At 43.4% G+C, this 22,532-nt stretch overlaps 1 protein-coding gene across 2 annotated transcripts in view; it reads left to right on the top strand.

Moving 5' to 3' along the window:
• The first annotated feature begins 4,475 nt into the window (after nucleotides 1-4,475).
• USP46 (ubiquitin specific peptidase 46) overlaps nucleotides 4,476-22,532 on the top strand; it is a 39,056-nt gene continuing 20,999 nt past the window's right edge. Inside the window, exons 1-3 of one of the 2 annotated variants that reach the window (XM_030491946.1) lie at nucleotides 4,476-5,034; nucleotides 20,867-20,947; nucleotides 21,734-21,947. In XM_030491946.1, coding sequence (XP_030347806.1) covers nucleotides 4,999-5,034; nucleotides 20,867-20,947; nucleotides 21,734-21,947 — 331 coding nt within the window. In that variant the 5' untranslated portion in view covers nucleotides 4,476-4,998. Of the gene's footprint in view, nucleotides 5,035-20,865; nucleotides 20,948-21,733; nucleotides 21,948-22,532 lie in introns of those variants that run through there. The other variant, XM_030491947.1, reaches the window with a different exon arrangement.

The raw sequence follows: 22,532 nt of genomic DNA, 5'->3' as shown, positions 1-22,532 counted from the left end.
TACTCTTTCTATTTTGTCATCAGAGTATATGGTAGTTAAAATTAGAGCCCGTGGAATAGAACAAAAATAAGAAATAAAATCTTTAGAGAAGTGGAGGAGGGCAATCTGGAATTGTTATTTCCTTTCCAGAGGCAGAAATAGCAGTACATTTCTCTTAAAAACTCAAGTTTTCTGTTATTTTTGCTCAGTGACTCTCTTCTTGTTTGATAAATTACCTCTATGGCTAAAAATTTTGGTTACCTCTTTCTAGCCAATATGTATGATTAAAACTCACATAGTATCTTTCCAACTGAAAGCACATATTGTGGAAGAAAAATACCAGTAAAGTTTGCCAGTGAACTTTCCTTGCTGAATAAAATACCTGATAAAGAGGCCACTCTTCAAGCTTTTACCTTACAGAAATGTGGCAGTATTTTTGGTTGAGTAGTGAGTGTCAGGGAAGATTAATACTGTGTAAACCGATGCAGCAATATACAGAAGTTCTCTTATTGCCACCGTTCAAAACTCCAAATTTTTTTTTTTTTAAACAATTAAGCAGAAGGAAAAAGGCAAGAATGAGACATTATGAGATAATCACATGCCATTATGGAGCATCAAACTGACTTTAAAGGCCTCAACAGCCATTTCATAGAATATTGTTTCATGGTTATCACTACATAACTATATCACTATATATTAGCCCCTTTTATCTATTCAGTCAGCCTTTTTTTTTTTTTTTGATTATTTGACATAGATCTCTCTGCATGTTTTATTCTGCAGCCTTTGAGCTTTCTAATCTGATGTCTGCCCCCCCCAAATGAAGTTAGATGCTGTAAATGTATTTTGTTTTCTTCGTTAGGATTCTAAAGATAAAGTTTTACTGTATTTTAAATCAAGAGAAGTAATTTCTCAGATAATTTGGAAGTGTTGGGTAGGGGTAGCTTCAAAGCTGACGGTCTTAAAGAATAGTGATTCCAAAGTTGGGTTTTGGTTTTTTAGACTAAAGGGCCCCCACATTTGTGGGATACTCCCCACATTTTCTATGAATTGCCATGAATTTTTCAGGGACTGCAACTTGCTCTTCCCATTAGAATTTCAGGTGTAAATAGAGTGGCTTCCATGGACCTGCTGTGAGCCATGCACTACAGCCTCAGTCTGTGGACTGCAAGTTGGCATTTGGCATTCTACTAAAGCTCCCAATCTGTTCTGCAGTGGGGGCCAAGCTTCATGGAAAATCCTTAGTCCTCATGCTTGTGTCTACATATTGGCCATTCTGTTAAAGACATACTGATATTTTTGTAAAGCATAATTTAATGTGAATACAAGATATAAAAAAAGTTTGTAGAATTCTAAACATACATTGTTGGCACTGAAAGCATTTCAGATGCTGAAATTCTCTTTTAATTCTTATTATATATTCTCTCACCTTCCAGAAAACCTGAGTATTGTTTTAACTGCCTTTTCCATTAACATGTCCCTTTAATTGCCTGGAAATGTATCCTAAATTTGATTCTGCTCCAAACACTTGTTCAGCAAAACCAACTGATGATTACCCATTTCTGGACCAGAGTTTATTACAAGAAAAACATAAATGAACCCTCTGTGGAATTTTCCAAGATTTCTGCAGAGGAAATGCAATATCCTCTTTGTAGCACAACGTGGGCAGATATTCGAGTCCCAGCTTTGCTACTAACTTTCCTGTGTAACTTTAGACAAGTTGCTATATTTCTGGTGCCTGTTTTCTTGCTTTGTAAAAGAAGCTAATATTAACTTGCCACCCATAATCTGACAAGTCTGAGAGAATGTTTGCAAAGTACTCTGAGAAGGTCAGGTGGAAAATGTTATGGAAGTCCAAGCCTCTGCTAGCTAAAGAGGATATTTACAATAGCTTCCTATTTTATGTAGTGAAATAAAAATGTTACAGCGTATAACCAGATGAGACCAAGACGGATCTAAAATTAAATGCAGGAGGCATTTTTTGACCTTTCAACAGAAATTATATAAGCACTCTTAGGTTATAAATAGTCCTTTGTTTTCCTTCTCTTTGTCTAACACTCAAACACAGGGTTAGTTGTTTGTTATGAAGAGATAGGGCAATGCTTTAGAGTGGAAACAATTGTTCACTGTTCTCACTCATACAGTCCCTATAATGTTTGTAACTAGCATTTGCTGCTTTTCTTAGCACTTTCTATTTTCAAACAGCTACGGAAACAAACTTTCTAGGCCTGAAAATGACAACACCAAGAGAAAACCAAAACACTCACCAGCCCATTCCAAGTGTGAAAGTTTCTTTCTTCTTTCCGGTTTCATATATGTCTGAAGAGCAAAAAAGCCAGTGCTAAACTCTGGTTCAACTGGCACATAAACACTTGTGGATTAGTTCTTATTTTTATTATGATTCCTCGGAAATAAGTCATTAAATGTGTCCACTCTTAAATGAAAGTATTTTTATTAGCATTAAGGATAAGGATACTGAATTCTTCACAGAATTATGTATGTGTGCATATTTCCAATTATGCTTATTTTGAACATTTGTCATTTCCTTGAACAGACAATAAATGTTTAACTAATAGCAGTTTAATTTTATGTTAAAAAAATAAGGAAGTTTAACAAACAGAAACCACCTGAAACTTTATTCTGAAGTGAAGTAATTGGCATTACTGAGAAAGCAAAGGCATGAAAGTACCACTTACCTTTTCCTTACTTTTTCATTTAACTACTTTGTGTGATTTCTCTGGGGTTCATATTATGGGAATGATGTGCTTGGCATTAAATATATGTGAGGCACATGGCATTATTAGTTACCACATTTTTTAATCACCTTTCATACCCTTTCATTTGCTTCGAAACTTTTCACTGAGAGCAAGTACGATTCTCTACAGTGAACTTCAATTTATTCAATAAACGGGCTGCAGCAAAGAGTACACAATTAGGCTTCTGGAATTAAAGGGATGTGAATTTAAACCCCAGCTGTAGTGCAGTACTGCCAGGCTCTGCAGGCTGCTTAGAAATGCACCAGAGACCAATGGGCCTTGATTACTTCAGAACTGAGGCTGGGGGTGGCCAGTCCTGAAATGACACCTCGGCTTAACTCCCATTTCCCTCAGCTACGTATGCAGAGAAAACATGTGATGTTATGTATCATCCAGTCCTCAGAGTTTAAGAAAATTGAACACTTGCGATCAAATTCACACATAATGCAAGACCATGAACTTAATAGAATTATGACAAAGACTATTTTTTCTCAGTGTTACATTATTTGATGCCTCTTTTACATAGTGATTTATACATTTATGAAGCAGTTTAGCAGCCCTGATGCCTTCAATCCATAATGTCCAAAAATCTTTCTCCATCCAGTATTTCAAATGTCTGCAATGATTTAATGTAACTAATCCAATTTACTGAGGAGAGAAAGTTCTGTTTCTGTGACAACTCCATGTCGAGTTTCGTTGCTGAAACCATCAACAGAAGGATGCCAACTAATGTCAAATTTGATATGTTATTATAAAGTGGGCACTTGTCCGCAATGAGCTGGATTGAGGCCGCTTACCTAAGAGCATTCTCAGGATAGGAATTTATCTTTAGATGCTACTGCCTATGTCAGATTTCTATTAGTAGTCATAGACCTTCTTACTGGCTTCAGAATGTTTCCTATAAATAAAGCCTGTGGGGCAGGCTCTGTAGGCTAAAACTATTGTATTCTAGCATCACGAAAAAAAAGCGTAGCCAAGAACTGTCATGCTCCTAGGTGCTGTGAGGAGCAGGGATGTCAGTAGAAATGTTAGCAGTTCTCTCTTCCTCTGACTGGTTTCCTCAGCATAGCAGAGGAACAAAAAATGGGCTTCTTCAGCTTCTGCTGAGAAGAGCAACATCTGCTAAGGAAATGGGGAATTCAAAGATGAGGCATTGCCTTAGCTGAACTTCGTTCTTTCTTCCCTCAGAGATTTGCTGTGTGGCCTCAAGTTAGCTATTTAACAACCTTGTGCCTATTACCACGTCTGTAAGTTTAATACACTCCTAGTGCTCTGCCCTAGAGAAAGGCATGGGCCTTGGCTTACTTGTGCTTGAAGAGGAACTGAGATTATCGCATTAACGGTGTTGTATGAATGCACTTTGGCACTAAGGTGTGTGGTGTGGACATGATCACAAAGCAGTATTTGTGAAGATGAATGTTGTCTGCATGAATGGCAATACAAATCACCTTCTGTGGGCAGTAAGTGACATATCAGGCTACTGCTCTGGGATTTGTAAGTGCCTGAGTTCCTGTGTACCCCAGACTAGGTGGAGAGATCATGTTCCAGGGTACAATGCTGCTGGCACTGCCACACATCCCTGTGGCCCTGCCTGGGCTCTGCCTTCCCATCCCTCACCTGCCGCCTGCCCATACGGCTTAACACGCACCGAACCCGAGTTTTGGAGCCCTGTGGCTGCTCCCGGCCCGGTGACTGAGGCTCCCCGGTCCCCGGAGCTCCAGTCCCCAACTCCGCGCCCCCTCCTCCCCGCAGCGCATTGGCTGCGGCGGCAGCGCCCCGCCGGGGTGCCCGGTGGCGGGCACTGCCGCTGACCTTCCCTGCCCGGCACTGTCAGAGCGGATCAACGGGCGCGGCGCTGCAATGGAGCCGCGAGCGGCAGCCGCCGGGAGAGGAGGAGGAGGAGGAATGGAGAGATTAGCGCGGTGCCGGCTGGCGCAGAGGCGCGGCTGAGCGCTCCAGCGGGAGCCCGGGGCCCTGCGGACCGTGCGAGAGCCAGAGGCGGAAGGAGCGGAGAAGCGGCTGTGCTCACCGCGCTGCTGAAGCTCCCGGTCACTCGCCCGGAGGAGGGAGGGCGGGAAGCTCCGTCCTTCTCGCCGCTCTGCGGGTGCAAAGGGTGCCTGTGCCGTCCCCTCCTCTTGCTTTTATCCCAGCCCCGGAGCAGAAGCCGCAGCCGCCCCCTCTCCCTTCCTGCGCTTTTCCCACCATGAGCGGGGCTGTTTTCACCTTATAAAGATGGCGGTGTGGGATCGCTGCAACCTTTAGACTAATGACCGTCAGAAACATCGCCTCCATCTGTAATATGGTGAGTGCTGGCGGGCCGGGGGGCGGGGGCCGCACGCAGCCCCTCCGGGGGCAGGCCCGGCCGGGGCCGGCGGGGGGGCTCCCCCCAGGAGCGCCAGGAGAAGGAAGCGACCGCATCCCTGCCCCCGGCGGCGGGGGAGCCGTGCAGGCTGCGTCGGGACGTGCCTGGGACCGAGTCGGCTGCCGGAGAGTGGCGATGTCCCGAGGAGTTTTCCCGGAGCAGCCCGGGAATGGGCCGGGGAGGGATGGAGATGCTGAGCCGGTGCGGGGCCCTCCGGAGCGGGGCTGGACCCGGCCGGTGCGCGTTGCAGACGGAGCCGCAGCCTGCCGTTCCTCCTCCTGCCCTTCCTCCTGCCCTAGTAATGCTGCGAAAGGACCCCAAAACTGGGCTTTGAATCCGCATGAAGTCAGTGACCCTATTTAACAATCTCAGGCTGCGGTCTCATGGTGCCAGGAGCTCCCCAGGTTACATAGAAAACGAGGATGTTTAGATGTCTGATACCATACTTTCAGATCCTCATACTAGGTACCTGTTCTAGGAAGTCTTTGCTTTAGATCTAACGGGATTTAGCTTGCGCTGCATGCCACTCAGACAGGACTACTGCTTGTTAAGCACTTTTGAACCACTTAGCATTATCTAAATCAGACTAGGCAATTAGAAAGGAATAAGTAAACATTACTATTTTGTTTGTTATCTTCAGATTTTGCCACTTTCCTTCCCAGGAACACTTGAAAGGACACTTTCTGCATTGTTCTTGGGTGTAATTTTAATCTTAGCAATTTTGGAGCATCTGATTAGGTTTAGATTTTGGAAACTTCTTGGTGGGGAAGAGAGAACTCCAACTTTGTCTGTCAAGGGTTTATTAATACAGTGAGGCAGTAATAAACATGCCAAAGAAATAGGTGTGTGTCAAGCACCGCAGTGCAACCAGAAGAGGAGCAAATATCTATAAATTTTGTTGGTTTAGTCTGTATTCTTGCCCCTTATTTCCAGGTTCTTCAAGAGCAGCTACATGCAGTTGCCAGCTTCCCTCCATGTGGTGCCCCAGCATGCCTTGTGCTGGTGATGCCACACGTACCATTCATTGGCTATGGAGAAGGGAGCCTGCCTCTAGGGTAAGGCAGCAGGCACAGCCACAGAGGCCTGGCTCCTGAGGGATCAGCAGCAGTGATATGGGAGAGGGAGTGCAGATTGCAAGCCTGCTCCCCTTCCACATGTCCACTTAAGTGGGCTTGCTTTTTTTTCCCAACCAGATGGCCAGGGCATCCCACGCGTAGTTTTGACTTAAGCCTCAGACCTCCCTTTGAAGTGCCTGCTCTGAAATGCAGAGAGGGAGGGTTGGATTTGGGGTTAAAAAAACTTACAACTTGGGGTAAAATCTACACTTGGGGTAAAATAATCTGGGTGCTCACCTTTCTCCACCAACAGTAAGTAGTTTTCTAAACTTTTTGTTATTCTTAATAATTCCCAGTCCTGTGGGCCAGTGGGCCAGGGATACTGAAAATAAAGGTTTTAGAAACAATACAGAACTGAGTGGAAGACCTGGCTGCATTCACCTTCCTTCTGAAGCAGGCTCCAGTTTTTATTGCTGATGAATGGTGGGTGTGATCCTCTGCTGACTGCACAGGAGAGCACCACATGAAGGGGAGCTTGAGACCCTTAGGTGGCTGTAAGACTTCAGCATTGGCATAAAGTACTAGGAACTCTATGATTTTTTTCATGTCCTTCAGACAGGTGTACTTGTATACAGCACACTTCTCCCAAAGACTGAACAGATTCACAGCAAAACTGATGAGGTTGTTCTAATGGTGTGCTGCTCAGCTGTCACTGCCAGTATATCCTGCAAGAGTAGCGTCTGAGATATAGAGAGGCTGAAGGGAAGAATTAAAGCCTCACGCAGAAAAGGCATACAAGAGCTCATAGCTCAAAGCAGTTCTAGCTCATGGTGCCAGTACTGCAACAGAAGGTGAAATTGGTTTAACGATAGTGATGTTTTAAAGCTACATATTCCTTGGGGTATGTGTACTCAGCTTTTAGAGATGTTGTGTTGTGCTGGTCACATTTAGTCTTTTCTGGACAATCCACAGGGACTGGAAGTTCTTATAGGGAAAAAAAAAAACCAAACCAAAAAAACCCAAAAACCAGAAAGCTACAGGAATTTGGGGCTGTAAGGGAAACATAACTTCTTGGAAGTATTTGCAACACTGCATCATGGCTCCTCCACAAATGTGTCTTAGATAAGGTGGTGGACTTAGACTCAGTGGTCTGTAGGAGGACCTATGATAACCATCCGTAAGAATGGGACATTGGAAGTTTAGAGGTAGGTAAGAAAACCTTTTACCTGTATAAAACCTGAGTATTTGCAGTGCTAGTTTGATTTAGGGCATCTGTATAAATCTACCAAAGGCGTTAATTCTGGCACCTGCACTATAACATAGAGCTTGAAGAACAGAACTACTTACAATTTGTGGACTAATAGCCGCATAATTTTTAGGTAATATATTTTGATATATAATGCTGCATAAGGATATGTTTCTAAGTTTTTTAACCTGGTCGAACACAGTAATGTTGTTCTTTATCTTTTTCCATTCCAGTTCCACTTGAGAGTGTTCAGAGTTGGTTTTTGTGTTTGGTTTATTTGTTTGTTTAGTGGTCTGGGGCTTTTTTATTTTTATTTTTTTTTTTTTAAAAAGGATGATGCCTGGTTGATTTTCTTGGAGGGAGGAAGGAGAGACAAAGGGAGGAATTGGTCCTGAAGTACTTGTCCTTCTCTGAATGCAACACAGATTATGTTTTCAATGGTAGTGCTTTCTTGGCAAAGTTTTTTGTTCATTTGTCCAAGAACTTTCACGTCCTAAAGGGGAAAAATAGATTAAATTTGGCTGAATGAATTTAGCTTAAGGGACCCTGGTTAGTCAGCATTTTAGGATGTGTGTTTGCTATTGAATTGACTGCCTGAGGTCTAGTATCTCAGGTTGTAATTTTGGTCTCCTGAAGATGGTAGAGGTTCAGTCTTATCCAGGATCAAAACAAGCGAACCAAGGAAGCCAGGGACAGTATCTAACTTGCTTGCAAAAGAAATCTAGCACTATATGTTCACTGCATAAGCTCTCACATACTCAGGCAGGCACAGTAGCAGCTAATCGGTAAGAAAGAATGTTAGGTGCAAACCTTCCACTTGGCACATTTATTTGTAGTTAATACTCAAATGCACAACTTTTTAGAATTAAACAAAATTCCTCTATTGCCTTTTACCAGGTCCCCCCTTTCCCAGTTGTAATAGCAATAGGACTAGTTATTATGCACTGATTTGTTTAATGAGACCAAAGAGCTGAAACTTGTTCTGCTGGGGTGGAGGGGATGAAGGCAGCTGTGACCAAAGGAATCTGAGGGACTCTTACGTGGGCACAGTGGCCAACCTCACTGAAAAGGGAGGTCTAGTCCCTAAGATGTTCCTCCTTCCTTCTTTTCAGACACTGTGAGAGTTCATCCAGTCCTTCTGCACACCATGTTTGCCATAGAAGGCGGCACAAAATAGGCAAACATCAGCTTTTATGTAGGACAGGTACGGTAGATGTGAAGAAGTATAAGATACATTGAAGGAACCATGTTTGAGGGAATACCAACACCCAGTGCCATGTAGCCCTCAGGTAGACACAGACTAGGGATGTGCTTTTAGCTCCTAGGATGTCATAATCCTCTTTGGTATCACTTCTGTAAGATAACCTGATGGGTCAAGTGCAAAATTCTGGTTCAAAGGTGGATAGGCATGATGGCATTTTAAGATTGCCGAGGTGAGTATCTCCAGAGAGGACGCCTTTAACACCGGAGCGGGGGGAAGCACAGCGTCCCGGAGCCTCAGTTCGGAGCGGCAAGAGAGACCGAGGGAGCCTCAAGTCCTCGACAGGACTTGCCCAGGAGCCGGCAGCTCAGCTGACGCGAGCAGCTGACTCACAGGGGGCGGTGCCAGGAGTGACGGCACCAGCCCTCAGTGGGTAAAACCCATCCCAGGGAGCGCGAGCGACCAGGAGCGCGGCGACCAGGGCGGGCAGTCAGGGCGTGGCACGGCAGTTCGCGCAGGCAGGGCGAGCGGGCAGCGAGCGGGATGGTGAGCACTCGCCTTAGGAGCAGGGCCCGCTGTGGGAGCTCTGCCCCGGCGGTGGCCAGCGTAGGCACCCAGACAGAGCCGATGAGAGGGGAGGCTGCGGCGCAGACCTCGGAGTGTAGAAAGTGCCTCGACTGGTCTCGTGAGGCGGGGGTGCACGATGGACAGGGCTGCACTCGGTGCGCTCTGGTGGAGGTCCTCCTGCAGCAGGTGGCTGAGCTGCGGGAGGCTGTTGGAGAGCTAAAAGATGCCAGGGAAGCTGAGAGGAAGCTGGGCTGCTTGCTCCAGGCTCAAACTGCGCAGGGGCTGCAAACGTCCAGCATTGCTCGTATAGGAACGAAGGAGGGCAGCAACCCAGGAAGCTGGGAATTAGTCACGAGAAAAACGAACAAAAAAAGGAGGAAGAGGACAATTAACGACAAGGGGCTTCCTCCTAAATCTGATGTCCCCACCCGGAACCGCTTCATGGTTCTGCAGGAGGCTAATGAGAAAGCACCCACCACACCTAATGAGCACCCTGCTGATGCACCAGTAAAGAGGATCGCTACTGGTGCCTCCAGGAAGAAGCGGAGGGTCATAGTAGTAGGGGACTCTACTTTGAAAGGCACAGAGGCACCCATCTGCCGGCCTGATCCAGTCTCGAGGGAGGTGTGTTGCCTGCCGGGGGCTCAGATCAGGGATGTTGCTGAGAGGCTGCCTGCTCTAGTAAGTCCTGCTGACTATTACCACCTTGTAGTGGTCCATGTGGGTGCTAGAGATATAGACAGCAGTTGCCTGGAGGACATTAAGAAGGACTACAGAGCCCTGGGAGAGGTGGTTAGGGGCTCTGGAGCTCAGATAGTTTTTTCATCGATTCTCCAGGGCAAAGGGGAGGACCTTAAAAAAGCTAGGCGTGTCTGGCAGGTTAATAAATGGTTAGAAAGCTGGTGCCATAGTCAGGGGTTTGGCTATTTAGAACATGGGGCTCCATTTGGGAGGCCAGATCTACTGGAGGCTGGTGGAGCTGGTCTGACAAAGAAGGGGAAGAGCTGTTTTGGTAGGAGGCTTGCCAGGCTGGTCAGGAAAGCTTTAAACTAGATGTGTTGGGGGAGGGGAGCATTGATCCATCCCAACATTCCTGGTCAGTTGCCAGCACCTGTAATAAGTGCTTGGAGCGATGTAGAGATGTTCCAGCTGCCCCAGCCATTGAGTCGGCTTCATTTGGAGCTCGGCTAAGGTGCCTCTATACAAACGCCCGTAGTATGGGGAACAAGCAAGAGGAATTAGAGATGTGTGCAAGGCTACGGGAATATGATGTCATTGGTATCACAGAAACATGGTGGGATGGCTCCTATGACTGGAATGTTGGAATGGAAGGTTACAGGCTGTTTAGAAAAGACAGGCCAGGCAGACGGGGAGGGGGCGTTGCTATCTATGTCAGTGATAGGCTAGAGAGTATGGAACTCTGTCTGGGGACGGGTGATGAGGTAACAGAGTGTTTGTGGGTCAGCATCAAAGGGAAAACAGCAACAGGGGACATTACGGTGGGGATCTGTTACAGGCCGCCTGATCAAGAGGACTCTGTGGATGAAGCGCTCTACAGACAGATAGGAGCAGCCTCACGCTCGCAGGCCCTGGTCCTCATGGGGGACTTCAACCATCCTGACATCTGTTGGAGGGACGGTACGGCCCGGCACAAGCAATCCAGGAGGTTCCTCGATTGTGTGGAAGACAACTTCCTCTTTCAAGCAGTAGAGGAGCCGACGAGGAGAGGTGCCATGCTGGACCTTGTTCTCACCAACAGGGAGGGACTGGTTGGAAATGTAACGCTCCAGGGCAGCCTTGGCTGTAGTGATCACGAGATGGTTGAGTTTGAGATCCTCAGGACGGTGAGAAGAGCGTGCAGCAAGCTCACTGCCCTGGACTTCAAGAAAGCAGACTTTGGCCTCTTCAGGAACCTCCTTAGTAAGGTTTCATGGGATACAGTCCTAGAGGGCAGGGGGGCCCAAGACTGCTGGTCGGTATTCAAGGATCACCTGCTACGTGCTCAAGAGTGTTGCATCCCGACTAGAAGAAAGTGCAGCAGGAGGGCCAGGAGACCTCCATGGATGGACAAGGAGCTGCTGAGGAAACTTAGAGGGAAAAAAGAAGCTTATAGAAGGTGGAAGCGAGGACAGGCGGCCTGGGAAGAATACAGGAACATTGCCCGAGAAGCTAGGGACCAGGTTAGGAAAGCTAAGGCCCAGCTAGAATTAAGTTTGGCAAGGGATGTAAAAGATAACAGGAAAGGATTCTATAGATATGTAGCAAATAAAAGACAGGCTAGGGACAATGTAGGCCCTCTCCAGAAGCTATCAGGAGAACTGGCTACCATGGATTTGGAGAAGGCTGAGGTTCTTAATGACTTCTTTGCCTCAGTCTTCACCAGCAAATGCTCTGACCACACAACCCAAGTCTTGGAAAGCAAATGCAGGGACTGTGAGAACGAAGACCTTAGGCCCACTGTACGAGAGGATCAGGTTCGAGACCATCTTAAGAACCTGAACGTGCACAAGTCCATGGGACCTGATGAAATCCATCCACGGGTCCTGAAGGAGCTGGCGAATGAAGTTGCTAAGCCACTGTCCATCATATTCGAAAAATCCTGGCAGTCAGGTGAAGTTCCCGATGACTGGAAGAAGGGTAATATAACCCCCATTTTCAAGAAGGGGAAGATGGAAGACCCAGGAAAGCTACAGACCAGTCAGCCTCACCTCTGTGCCTGGCAAAATCTTGGAACAGTTTCTCCTGGAAAACATGCTAAGGCACATGAAAAACAACGAGGTGGTTGGTGACAGCCAACATGGCTTCACTAAGGGGAAATCCTGCCTGACCAATTTGGTGGCCTTCTATGATGGAGCCACGGAACTGATGGACAGCGGCAGAGCAGTTGATGTCATCTACCTGGACTTGTGCAAAGCATTCGACACTGTCCCACATGACATCCTTGTCTCTAAATTGGAGAGACATCAATTTGATAGATGGACCACTCGGTGGATAAAAAACTGGCTCGATGGCCGCACGCAAAGAGTTGTGGTAAATGGCTCGATGTCCAGTTGGAAACCTGTAACGAGTGGTGTCCCTCAGGGATCGGTGTTGGGACCGGTCCTGTTCAACATCTTTGTCGGTGACATGGACAGTGGGATTGAGTGCGCCCTCAGCAAGTTTGCCGACGACACCAAGCTGTGTCGTTCGGTTGATACGCTGGAGGGAAGGGATGCCATCCAGAAGGACCTTGACACGCTTGTGAGGTGGGCCGATGCCAACCTTATGAAGTTTAACCAAGGCAAGTGCAAGGTCCTACATCTGGGTCGGGGCAACCCCAGGCACTGCTACAGGCTGGGCAGAGAAGAGATTCAGAGCAGCCCTGCAGAAAAGGACTTGGGGGTGTTGGTTGACGAGAAGCTTAACATGAGCCGGCAGTGTGCGCTTGCAGCCCAGAAAGCCAACCGTATCCTGGGCTGCATCAAAAGAAGCGTGGCCAGCAGGTCGAAGGAGGTGATCCTGCCCCTCTACTCTGCTCTTGTGAGACCCCACTTGGAGTACTGCGTACAGTTCTGGTGTCCTCAACATAAAAAGGACATGGAGCTGTTGGAGCGAGTCCAGAGGAGGGCCACGAGGATGATAAGAGGGCTGGAGCACCTCCCATATGAAGACAGGCTGAGAAAGTTGGGGCTGTTCAGCCTGGAGAAGAGAAGGCTGCGTGGTGACCTCATAGCAGCCTTCCAGTATCTGAAGGGGGTCTACAAGGATGCTGGGGAGGGACTCTTCCTTAGGGACTGTAGTGGTAGGACAAGGGGTAATGGGTTCAAACTTAAACAGAGGAAGTTTAGATTAGATATAAGGAAGAAGTTCTTTACAGTGAGGGTGGTGAAGCACTGGAATGGGTTGCCCAGGGAGGTTGTGGATGCTCCATCCCTGGCGGTGTTCAAGGCCAGGTTGGACAGAGCCTTGAGCCACATGGTTTAGGGCAAGGTGTCCCTGCCCATGGCAGGGGGGTTGGAACTAGATGATCTTAAGGTCCTTTCCAACCCTTACGATTCTATGATTCTATGATTCTATGATTGTTGCTTACTGAAATCCTCTGCAGCATGTTTCTCTGTTGATAAGGTTTTGGTACAGCCTGAATTTCTAAGTTAACCTCATGCTGCAGCTGTGGTCTAGAGATATTACTGTTATGTACAGTGAAGGACATCTAACGATTTCAGAATGTATATATATATTTTTTTTTTTTTTTTACGGAGATGGCTAACAAGCTCTGCGGACCATATTTCTCCCAAATACCTTTTAATGTTCTGCTGGGAACAGGTATTAATCCCCCTTTTAATAATTTTGTAATAGTATTTCAAATAATCCAATCTTCACTGCAGAGTGTTCTGTCAATTTAATAAATGGAGCATTTTGAACACATTCAGATCACTTCTGATAAAAAGTATCATCTGAAATACCTCACAGTTGCCAACATACCCGAAGTGGTTATCATGCACTAGTTGCATGGAAGATATGCAAAACAGGACAATTAATGAGTACAGTGTGTGTTTTACAGTGTCTTTCTTTTAAATGCATTGTCTTTGGCTTCAAGTTGCTGAATTAATAGCAAATCAGTGGTTTTGCTAAATACCTTAATAAAGGAACCTCTTAATTATAGTTCAGAAAGGCTGAATGAGTCTGAATTGTGGAGGAGATGGGATTAAAAGCAGACTCTGGAACCTGATTATCTGTGTGGTGGGCAAGCGCCACGCAGGAGGTGAGATTGTGATAGGCTTGAAGAGTCAGTCTGTGGAGTTAAATCATGGCCAGTCAGAGAAGCAGGCAACAACGTCTCTTCTGTTATCTTCCTTTAGCCTCAAGACACTGTCCTTGGCTGGCTGTTTCATGGATACACTTATATACATTTGTGTATGTCATGTACTCTAAACACCATAGTACACCAGTATTTCTGCTTTCATCTCCTCTGTCATGGCTCCATTCTGAGCATGTTCTAAGCATGCTCAGCCTTTGCAGAGAGCGCTGCTGTATTGATGGTTTCAAGCTAGCTATTACTGGATATTGTGTTTTGTGGTTATTTAATTTGATTTCACAATGAATGACCTAATAGTAGTTGCATCTAAACTGTCCTAGGATAATAAAGTCTCCAACTGTACACTGGAATTCCAGTTGATAAACCTGTGTTATTTCTGATGTATCTGTCAAACTCGAAAATTTCCAGGGGTACTGACTACATCATCCCTCTAGGCAGCCTATCCCAATGCTTCAAAGTCTTCATGACTAGAATGTTTCCTAATATCTTACCCAAATCTACATCACTGTAATTTGAGCTTAGTACTTCTCGTCCTGTCCACTTTTGAGATCGAGAACAGTCTAGTTCCCTTCTATAGCAAACTACGTACTTGAAAATATTGTCATGCCCTGCCTCAGCCTTTTCTATCTTATGCAACACAACCTGGTTCAACCTTTTTTATAGGTCATTTTTCTCTGGAATTCAGATTTTAATTTTGACTGCCTTCTTTTTGATTCTCTCCAGTTATCTTCACCTTTCTTGAAACTTAGCACCCAAACCTGGGTGTAAGGTCCTGTCTGAAGTCTTACCAGTGACAAGTTAAACAGGAAAGTTTAAGAACTTTGTAGACTCCTGTCTGTAAGAATTTCATTATGTTGTCAACATTTGTTGTTTTGTTTCGTTGAAATAACACTGCATAGCTGATGCTTATGCATCTTATATTGCACTATAGTTTCTAGACTATTTTGCTCTCCTGTCCTCTCCTTTCCTCTCCTCACTACCTCTCCATTACTACCTTAGTCAGCTGTTTCCCATTCTCTGCATGTACAGATGATTCTTCTCTTTATGTGCAGAATCTTGTACTTGCCTCAACTTTTTCAAACATTTCTCTAAAAGAAAAACACTGTCAAAAAAAATTTTGAATTCTAAACACATCCTGCAACATAACTACAGCCCTCATAACTCATGTTATATTGAGATTTAATGACGATATTCTTTCTTTTGTCTCCAGGTTATCAAAGAGTACTCCAGCTGGTGCAGCTGTGATGAAGTCTAGAAGGTGCTTTGCCTTTAGAACGCACCATGTATGCAGTCTGGGTGGCCCAGACAAATATGTTATTGAAGATATTATAGTCTGTAAGCAAACCTCAGTCTCTGTTTCACTTGTGAAGCTATCTTGAGGTTATGTGTTCTGAAGAAGGAAACTGGCCAAAACAAAAAAATGGCTTTGCTACTTGTTCCAGCAAAAGCCTGCGTGCCACTAATCCAAGAACTGTTAAGCTGGGAATAGAGACAGACTCATGAGAGAATACTGAGTTGCAGTTTGGTAAAGCTTGTCTAATCCTGGAAACTTTAAAGGCCAATATTTTAAACAAATTAGTTATAGATTTAGATACCACATTTGCGACCTGTCACTAGAACCTCATTTCCAGTACTTGTTTGCTTTGTGCTTTGAGAAAACCAAGGGGTTTTTAAGCTATATAAGACTGAGTGCCTTACACATTTTGTCCAAGATTTTAAGTGGTTCAGGATTTCAAGCCTCTCAATTTTTGTCTGTTTCTTGGTAACCACCCAGTGAAGAGCTGAAGTTATTTATGGTGTATGTAATACTTAGATCTGTGATTAGAGGTAGTTTAGTGCAACCAGCAAAAACCAAATTAGACATCTCCTTTCGAGCTCTTATAAAATGCCTTAATGATCAGAAAACTCTTTGGGGAAAAAAAAAAATGCACAAGATTAGTTTATTTAAGATACATTGTCTTAAATCACCTTTCCATCGAAAAATATGAGGATACAGTTGGTTTTCAGTCAGTCAATATCTTTTTATTGTTTACTATAATCCCCTACATTTTTCATAGCATCCTCTCTTTCCCCTTTTATCTTGTGGGAACAAAGACCCAAAATAGCTCTGCTGGAGAAACAATAAAACATTTCTTTGCAGAAAGGAAAAAGCTAATCTGGTTAAATTCAACCATCTTGTGGGAGTTACTCTTTAAAAATTACAGAAACATTTCAGGTTTGACATTTAGTGTCTATGAGTTTGGAAGAAGGCTGGTTCAGCTATTCCAATTACTTGCCATACCTCTCTGAAAGTTGAGGTTGTCCCTGAGGGTAGTCAAGGTCCAATGCTGAAGGCACGTAATGTGCCTGTTGAAAGCAGTTGCACATATACTGCATGGTATGATATTGCTTGCTCGTCTCTTACTCTCATTTCCTTTGTTTTGTTTCTGGGAGCTAATTGTGGATTTTATTTATAGTTGTTTCCTCTCTCTTGAGTTATCTAGCACTGCCATTTGTTGGCCAGGAGGCCTTTCACTTCTTTCTTTATGTTCTTTTTCCCTTCCCTCCCATATGCTGTGCCTTCCAAAATCCTGAAACTCAGGCTGCCTGGCCCTGAAGCTATTTCTATTTTTATGCTAATTTCTCTTCTACCAGCCTAGATGTCATCCCTAGTTTGTCTTAAGTCTTCATTTTCCCCCTTCAGGAAACAACTCTATTTCTAGTGCGTTGCTCTCACTTTCTCTCAGTACTAAGAAAAAAGAATCTAATTCACAGCTGTATATGATCTGAAGCTCTTCTGAGTTCCTGTTTATTTGGTGATACCTATTTTAATAGGTTTTCAATAGGCCACCTATGAAAAGTTCTAATTTCTTTACTGTACTCATTTACTTTAAGTACATGCAGATTTCTCAAAAGTTAGTGCCATTTTTTACAGCTATATCGCACTAGTCTAGTCTAATCTGGTTTGTAGTCTTCTGTTTGCAGTATCTATTGCATTAGCTATGTTCCATTCCTCATCCTCCATAGAATAATTGTATTTAGGTTATTTTGCTACGTCTGATTTAATGATCTAATCTGGTGTGGGTTTTTTTCCCTGCATTGTTAGTTTGTTTGCATTCTAAAATGAAAAGGAATGGAAGGGGTTTTTTTAACTTAATCTGTTTCATGTGATGCAAAGCACAAATTAAACTCTTAGCAACACTATCAGAAATTTCAGCTGAAAAGAAAACTGGCAGTCTTATCCATTAGAACGCCCAGAGCAAAATAACACAAAGGAAAAATACAGGTCATATGGCCAGAATGTTTTTGGAGCAATGCTGTGGTAGAAATCTTGGCTTAGCCTGAATTGACCCATGCTTGAATGTGTCTCCAAATCTATGTCTTTGCTATTTTATAAGGACTTAATACTGGTTGTTGGATTCAGTGGTAAAACTTCAGAGGAATCAAGGTTCACCAACACCACAGAATACATATGAGGAGTTTCCACATTGACCTAGTTCTCATTTTCATAAGGTCTGTCCACCACAGTCACTTTGTTGTATTTCTTTCATTAGTGTATCCTTTTCAGCAGGAGCCAGTCTTCTTTATTGTCTCTGTACTGTGATATGAATTTATTTCATGGTCATTGACTTATGTGGTCTCTCCTCATTTCAGGCTCTGTGGCTGCACTGTCACTCTTGCTGTTTTTTATGAAACTACAGTAGATTCAGCTGCAGTAGGATATTTTCCTAGCTGAATCACAGGACTGTTTATAAAACCATAGAGAATGGATTGCATTTAAATTGTCTGAGTGGGTTTTCACTGCAGAAGTGACCAAAATGACTTGCTGGGAGTGGGAATAAGCACAACCATGCTTATAAAACCATGCTAAATAGTCATGGTGATTTTTGCTGTAGGCTATCAGGTTTTCCATATTATATATGGTTGTTTTAAACTGGGTTCTGAATCGCCTTTAACAGATCTCTAATGACATAATATTTCCAGTTGAAACCTGGCTTAGTTATACGGTTTCGGGTGTACTTTGGTTGGAAAATTTCCAATCACTTCTTCTGCCATCATGTCAACTGCTTTTTGAGGAGAATTACTATGCAAAACATATATTATGTATTGCATGTGACATGGTTTGAGTTTACTAAATAGTCTGTCTACGCTTTTTTTTTCCTCCATGTAAGACATGTGTCCTGCTTTGAAGTATTAGGTCTCTGTGCTTCTTACCTGTTTTCCTACTCTTCTTTTTCTGTGAATTTAACAGTGTCTTTCTGGAGACCTTAAAATAAACAAGACTGAAATGGCCTTTGATATAAGAAAGCACAATCTATATTGAAGTCCATGGGAGTAATGTCAGCTTACCCAAAGATTGATTTTAGCCTCTCTGTTTTATTGGGAAAATGACATACAGTGTTCCGTTTCATATTTGCTGCAGCTAAGGCAAGGTTTTGGAGAAGTAAAGCTCTATGGTGAGCTGTTACTAAGTATACACTGTTTCAACAACATGCACTTTGAAAATTTCCAGGCAATGTATGGATTTTATATGAAGATCAGTTATTGCACATCATGGATTTGTTTGGTTTTCAGTGATAGTTTTGTTTGGTAAATCCTGATTCTTGCTCTTTCTCACAATACTTATAAGACAATTTAAATGCTAGAAAGGGTTTGCAAACCATCAGGCATCCTCTGAAGTAAGAAACCCTGACCCTAGAGGAAAGGGAAGTGAGTAATGTAGGAGCAGCTAGTTAGCAGAGCACTTGTATTCTACTTGTCTAACAGCATACACTAGCCTGTAGTTTACGAAAGAGTAGGAGGTTACTTTTTAGAGATATTATTTTTTATGAATTCTAGAGGGAGAATTATTGTCAGTGTGGAAAATACTTCCTGCGAAGCTGGAAAAACACCCATTTCATTCTTACGCTTGTGAACTTGATTGGAATGCTAAAAGTGTAATCGAAGAAAACCTGTGCTTTGATCTGAATGCTGTACAATGAGTATTAGTTTGAACATGGCTTTCTTCAGAAGCTGCATTAATCTTCTGTAGTCATGTTTTTCTTTCATCAGACAAGGTTTTGAGGGTAAGAGTGGCTGTTTGCTTCACTGTTAATATCAGGATAGGAAAATATCTATCAGTTTCCTCCCTCTCGGGAAGTTGGGTGTTTTGCTAAATCTGTGCATCTTTTGGCAAGGATGACTTTCCAAGCAAAGAAAGTAATCTTTATATGGAACTTGCATAATTATCACAGTGTCATCTCCACTGAAAGGTATCCAATAATTGCTTTGTATAGATCATCCCTTTTTCCAGATTTCTTACTGAGGGTTAGCAGAGCCCAGTGAGGACATAATAACATATCCCTTCAGCTTTGCATGGAGCATTGTGCAGGTAAAGTACTTCAGTCTCAAAGGGAATGTCTGGGAAATCACACACTTGGTCTGAGCAATGAGCTGTGTGTGAGAGGGAGAGAAAGAGAGACTGGAAAGAGATCTGATATGGGGATATGAAATACAAAATCTTTGGAGCTTTTCTGGAAGCTGACAGCTTGAAGGAGCTGCTTTACTTTCAACACTTGCAAATTCTCAACAAGCACCTGTGCTGAGTTTCACACCACTGATTCTGTTGACTAAAATCATCTTCTTTTGATGAGCTGACATGAAATAATAGCATAATATAGCAAGCAGTGGTGATGGTAAGTGCAGTAAGGAAACAGAAATCAGGATTTGGGAAGAAGGTGGGGAAGGGACACTAGCATTACTGAATTTGATTAGCAGTAACTTCGAAAATTTTAGCTGATGAAGTCTCAGAGCAAAGTACATATTGAACACAGGAAACATTGAACTCAGGAGCTACTGAACTCGGGAACATTGGAAATCTCATAAATTTTCAGATGTTTTATGTGTTGACACGTTTACAGGGGCATTTTACATGGGTTATGAAAGTCAATCAACTGTACTGTTCTTGTGTGATGGAAATATTATAGGCATAATCTGTTAATGCTTCACACTGCAGAGTATGCTCAGTAACTAAATAAATGTATGATGCCAGTAAAGCAATTTTCATGCAGATTAAAAATTGTTAACTGGTAGGGAATACTGTGCAAATACAGCATTTTTATCAGGTTCTACAAGGATCTATATGCTTATAGAACTAATAGGAGTAATGACATTTCTTTTGGCAGCAATCTAGCTTGCTAGCTTGCTTGGTAATCAAAATGTGTTTAAAAATAGATATTTTAATATAGCAAAACTACAGGTAACATACAAAATTAGTGGTTGTACTTCACAGACCAGTAGTTGTGAAAGCAACTTTGTTGTTGGAATGAAGATACAGCTGAACATAACTTGCCACACCAAGGCAGTGATTAAGATAAAACAGTGCTTGGGCTTTTGCACCCTTTGATGTTAGATAAGACAAATGGCAGATATATTACACTTGCTTTTAATGTTTGTGATGTTGTTCCTAGAACTGGGTTTCAGTCTGGAGCCCAAGTGTTGTTAAAGGCTGCCGATGAATTAGAAGGGATTCAGAGGAGTTTCAGTAATGTTTAAAAAACCTGCTTTAAATCTAGAAACTGGTTTATCCAAGATAACTTTTAGGGGTTTGCTTAAGATCAATAAGTAACTTCACGAGTTAAGAGAGTAATGAGATCCAACTGTTCCCATACACAGCAAAAATAAGGGGGAAGTGGATGTGAGGATAACCACTGTTGTTGTGACCTGTTCACTTCTAAGCAGCCATTACTAGAGTGTCTGGGGAGGCCAGCTCCACCACCTAGAACTGCAAATGTTTTTATTAGCTCATGTGACTGTCATGCTTGCCATTAATAAGACAGAGTTCGCTTGGCTAATCATAGCTGAAAGGAAAAAACGAATTTCTATGCTGTCCATAACTTTATTTTATGATATTGATTTTCCTAAATAATTCCTTCCTCCTTATTTTATAGGGCACCAATGCCTCTGCTCTGGAAAAAGACATTGGCCCAGAGCAGTTTCCAATCAATGAACACTACTTTGGATTGGTCAATGTAAGTACAATTTTCATTAGGCAAACTGTATATACAACTACGGCTTTAGTGTTACTTAAACTTTGGTTTCTACTCTATATTTTTTTCTTTTCTCCCCCAAACCTGTTCTAAGGTAGGATTGTTTTCTTTTGAGAAAGGGCTGCTAATGGTCCAATATTAAGCAAAGTGGGTTGCAAAACTGTATCAGGTGTTTGAAGATAAGATACACCCCCAGAGAATCTATCTGTGTTCTGTGGATATTTCCAGGGATTAGAACTTACTTACACTTCAATAAAGCTAAAAGTCTATATTTTAGCCATGAAACGTGAGGGAGAGAGTGACAGAAGTATGTACAAGCTTAGGTACAGCAGATTCTCTTGAGGAGCAAGAAGCTTTTCTGTCTGACTAAGGAGAGCATGAGTGAGAAGGGTGTTTAATCACTTGTTTATTCCCATATAAATAAAACAGATATAGTAATTCTTTCCATTGAAAACATTAGTCATTCTGCTACTGAGCTGTTAGAGCCCAGCAAGAATATATTAACATATGGAAACAAGCTTAACAAGATCCACTACAATAAATAGACGTCTTGCAAGTGGAAATTTTTACTTTGTATCCTGGCTAATTTAGAACACCATAGGTTTTTTCTGTGCAGTGTCAGGGGTGGGTATGGAAATATATTCCTACAGCTGCTGCCTGGCACAATGGCTGGTATGTGACAGGGACACAGGAGCCAGAAGTTGAATGAAACAACTGGTTTTATTGTGATGCACAGGGATTAAGATTGTTTTTAATTTTACATGGCAGTTTGGGAACACCTGCTACTGTAACTCCGTGCTGCAGGCATTGTATTTTTGCCGGCCATTTCGGGAAAATGTATTATCATACAAGGCCCAACAGAAAAAGAAGGAAAATCTCTTGACTTGCCTGGCAGATCTTTTTCACAGTATTGCTACTCAGAAGAAGAAAGTTGGAGTTATTCCACCAAAGAAGTTCATATCAAGGTTACGAAAAGAGAACGGTAAGTGTAAAGCTGGAATCCTCTTAGACTTCATGCACTGATCAGGAAAGTATAAATAAATATTGGACAATGTGATCATATTAATCAGACGTTCAGGTTAAATTTTTAAATAACTTTTTGTTGTGGTTTGAACCCAGCTGGTAACTCAGAACCACGCAGCTGCTCGCTCACTCTCCCTCTTCTTCCTCCCCCCGCTCCCGGAGGGATGGGGAGGAGAATCGGAAGAATGTAACTCCCACAGATTGAGATAAGAGCAGTCCCGCAACTAAGGTGTAATGCAAAACCACTACTGCTACCACCAGTGATAATAATGGTAAGGGAAATAACAAGGGGAGAGGATACAATTGCTCACCACCCACCGACCGATACCCAGCCCGACCCGAGCAGTGATCAGGGCCTTCCGGGTAACTCCCCCCAGTTTATACACTGGGCATGACGTGCTGTGGTATGGAATACCCCTTTGGCTAGTTTGGGTCAGGTGTCCTGTCTCTGCTTCCTCCCGGCTTCCCCTCCTCCCTGGCAAAGCATGAGACTGAGAAAGTCCTTGGTCGGAGTAAACATTGCTTAGCAACAACTAAAAACATC

This window comes from Strigops habroptila, chromosome 7 (assembly GCF_004027225.2).
Source record: "Strigops habroptila isolate Jane chromosome 7, bStrHab1.2.pri, whole genome shotgun sequence".
Classification (NCBI taxonomy): domain Eukaryota; kingdom Metazoa; phylum Chordata; class Aves; order Psittaciformes; family Psittacidae; genus Strigops; species Strigops habroptila.
The sequence above is the reverse complement of the archived record's forward strand: the minus strand, read 5'-3'. Positions and strand labels throughout refer to the sequence as shown.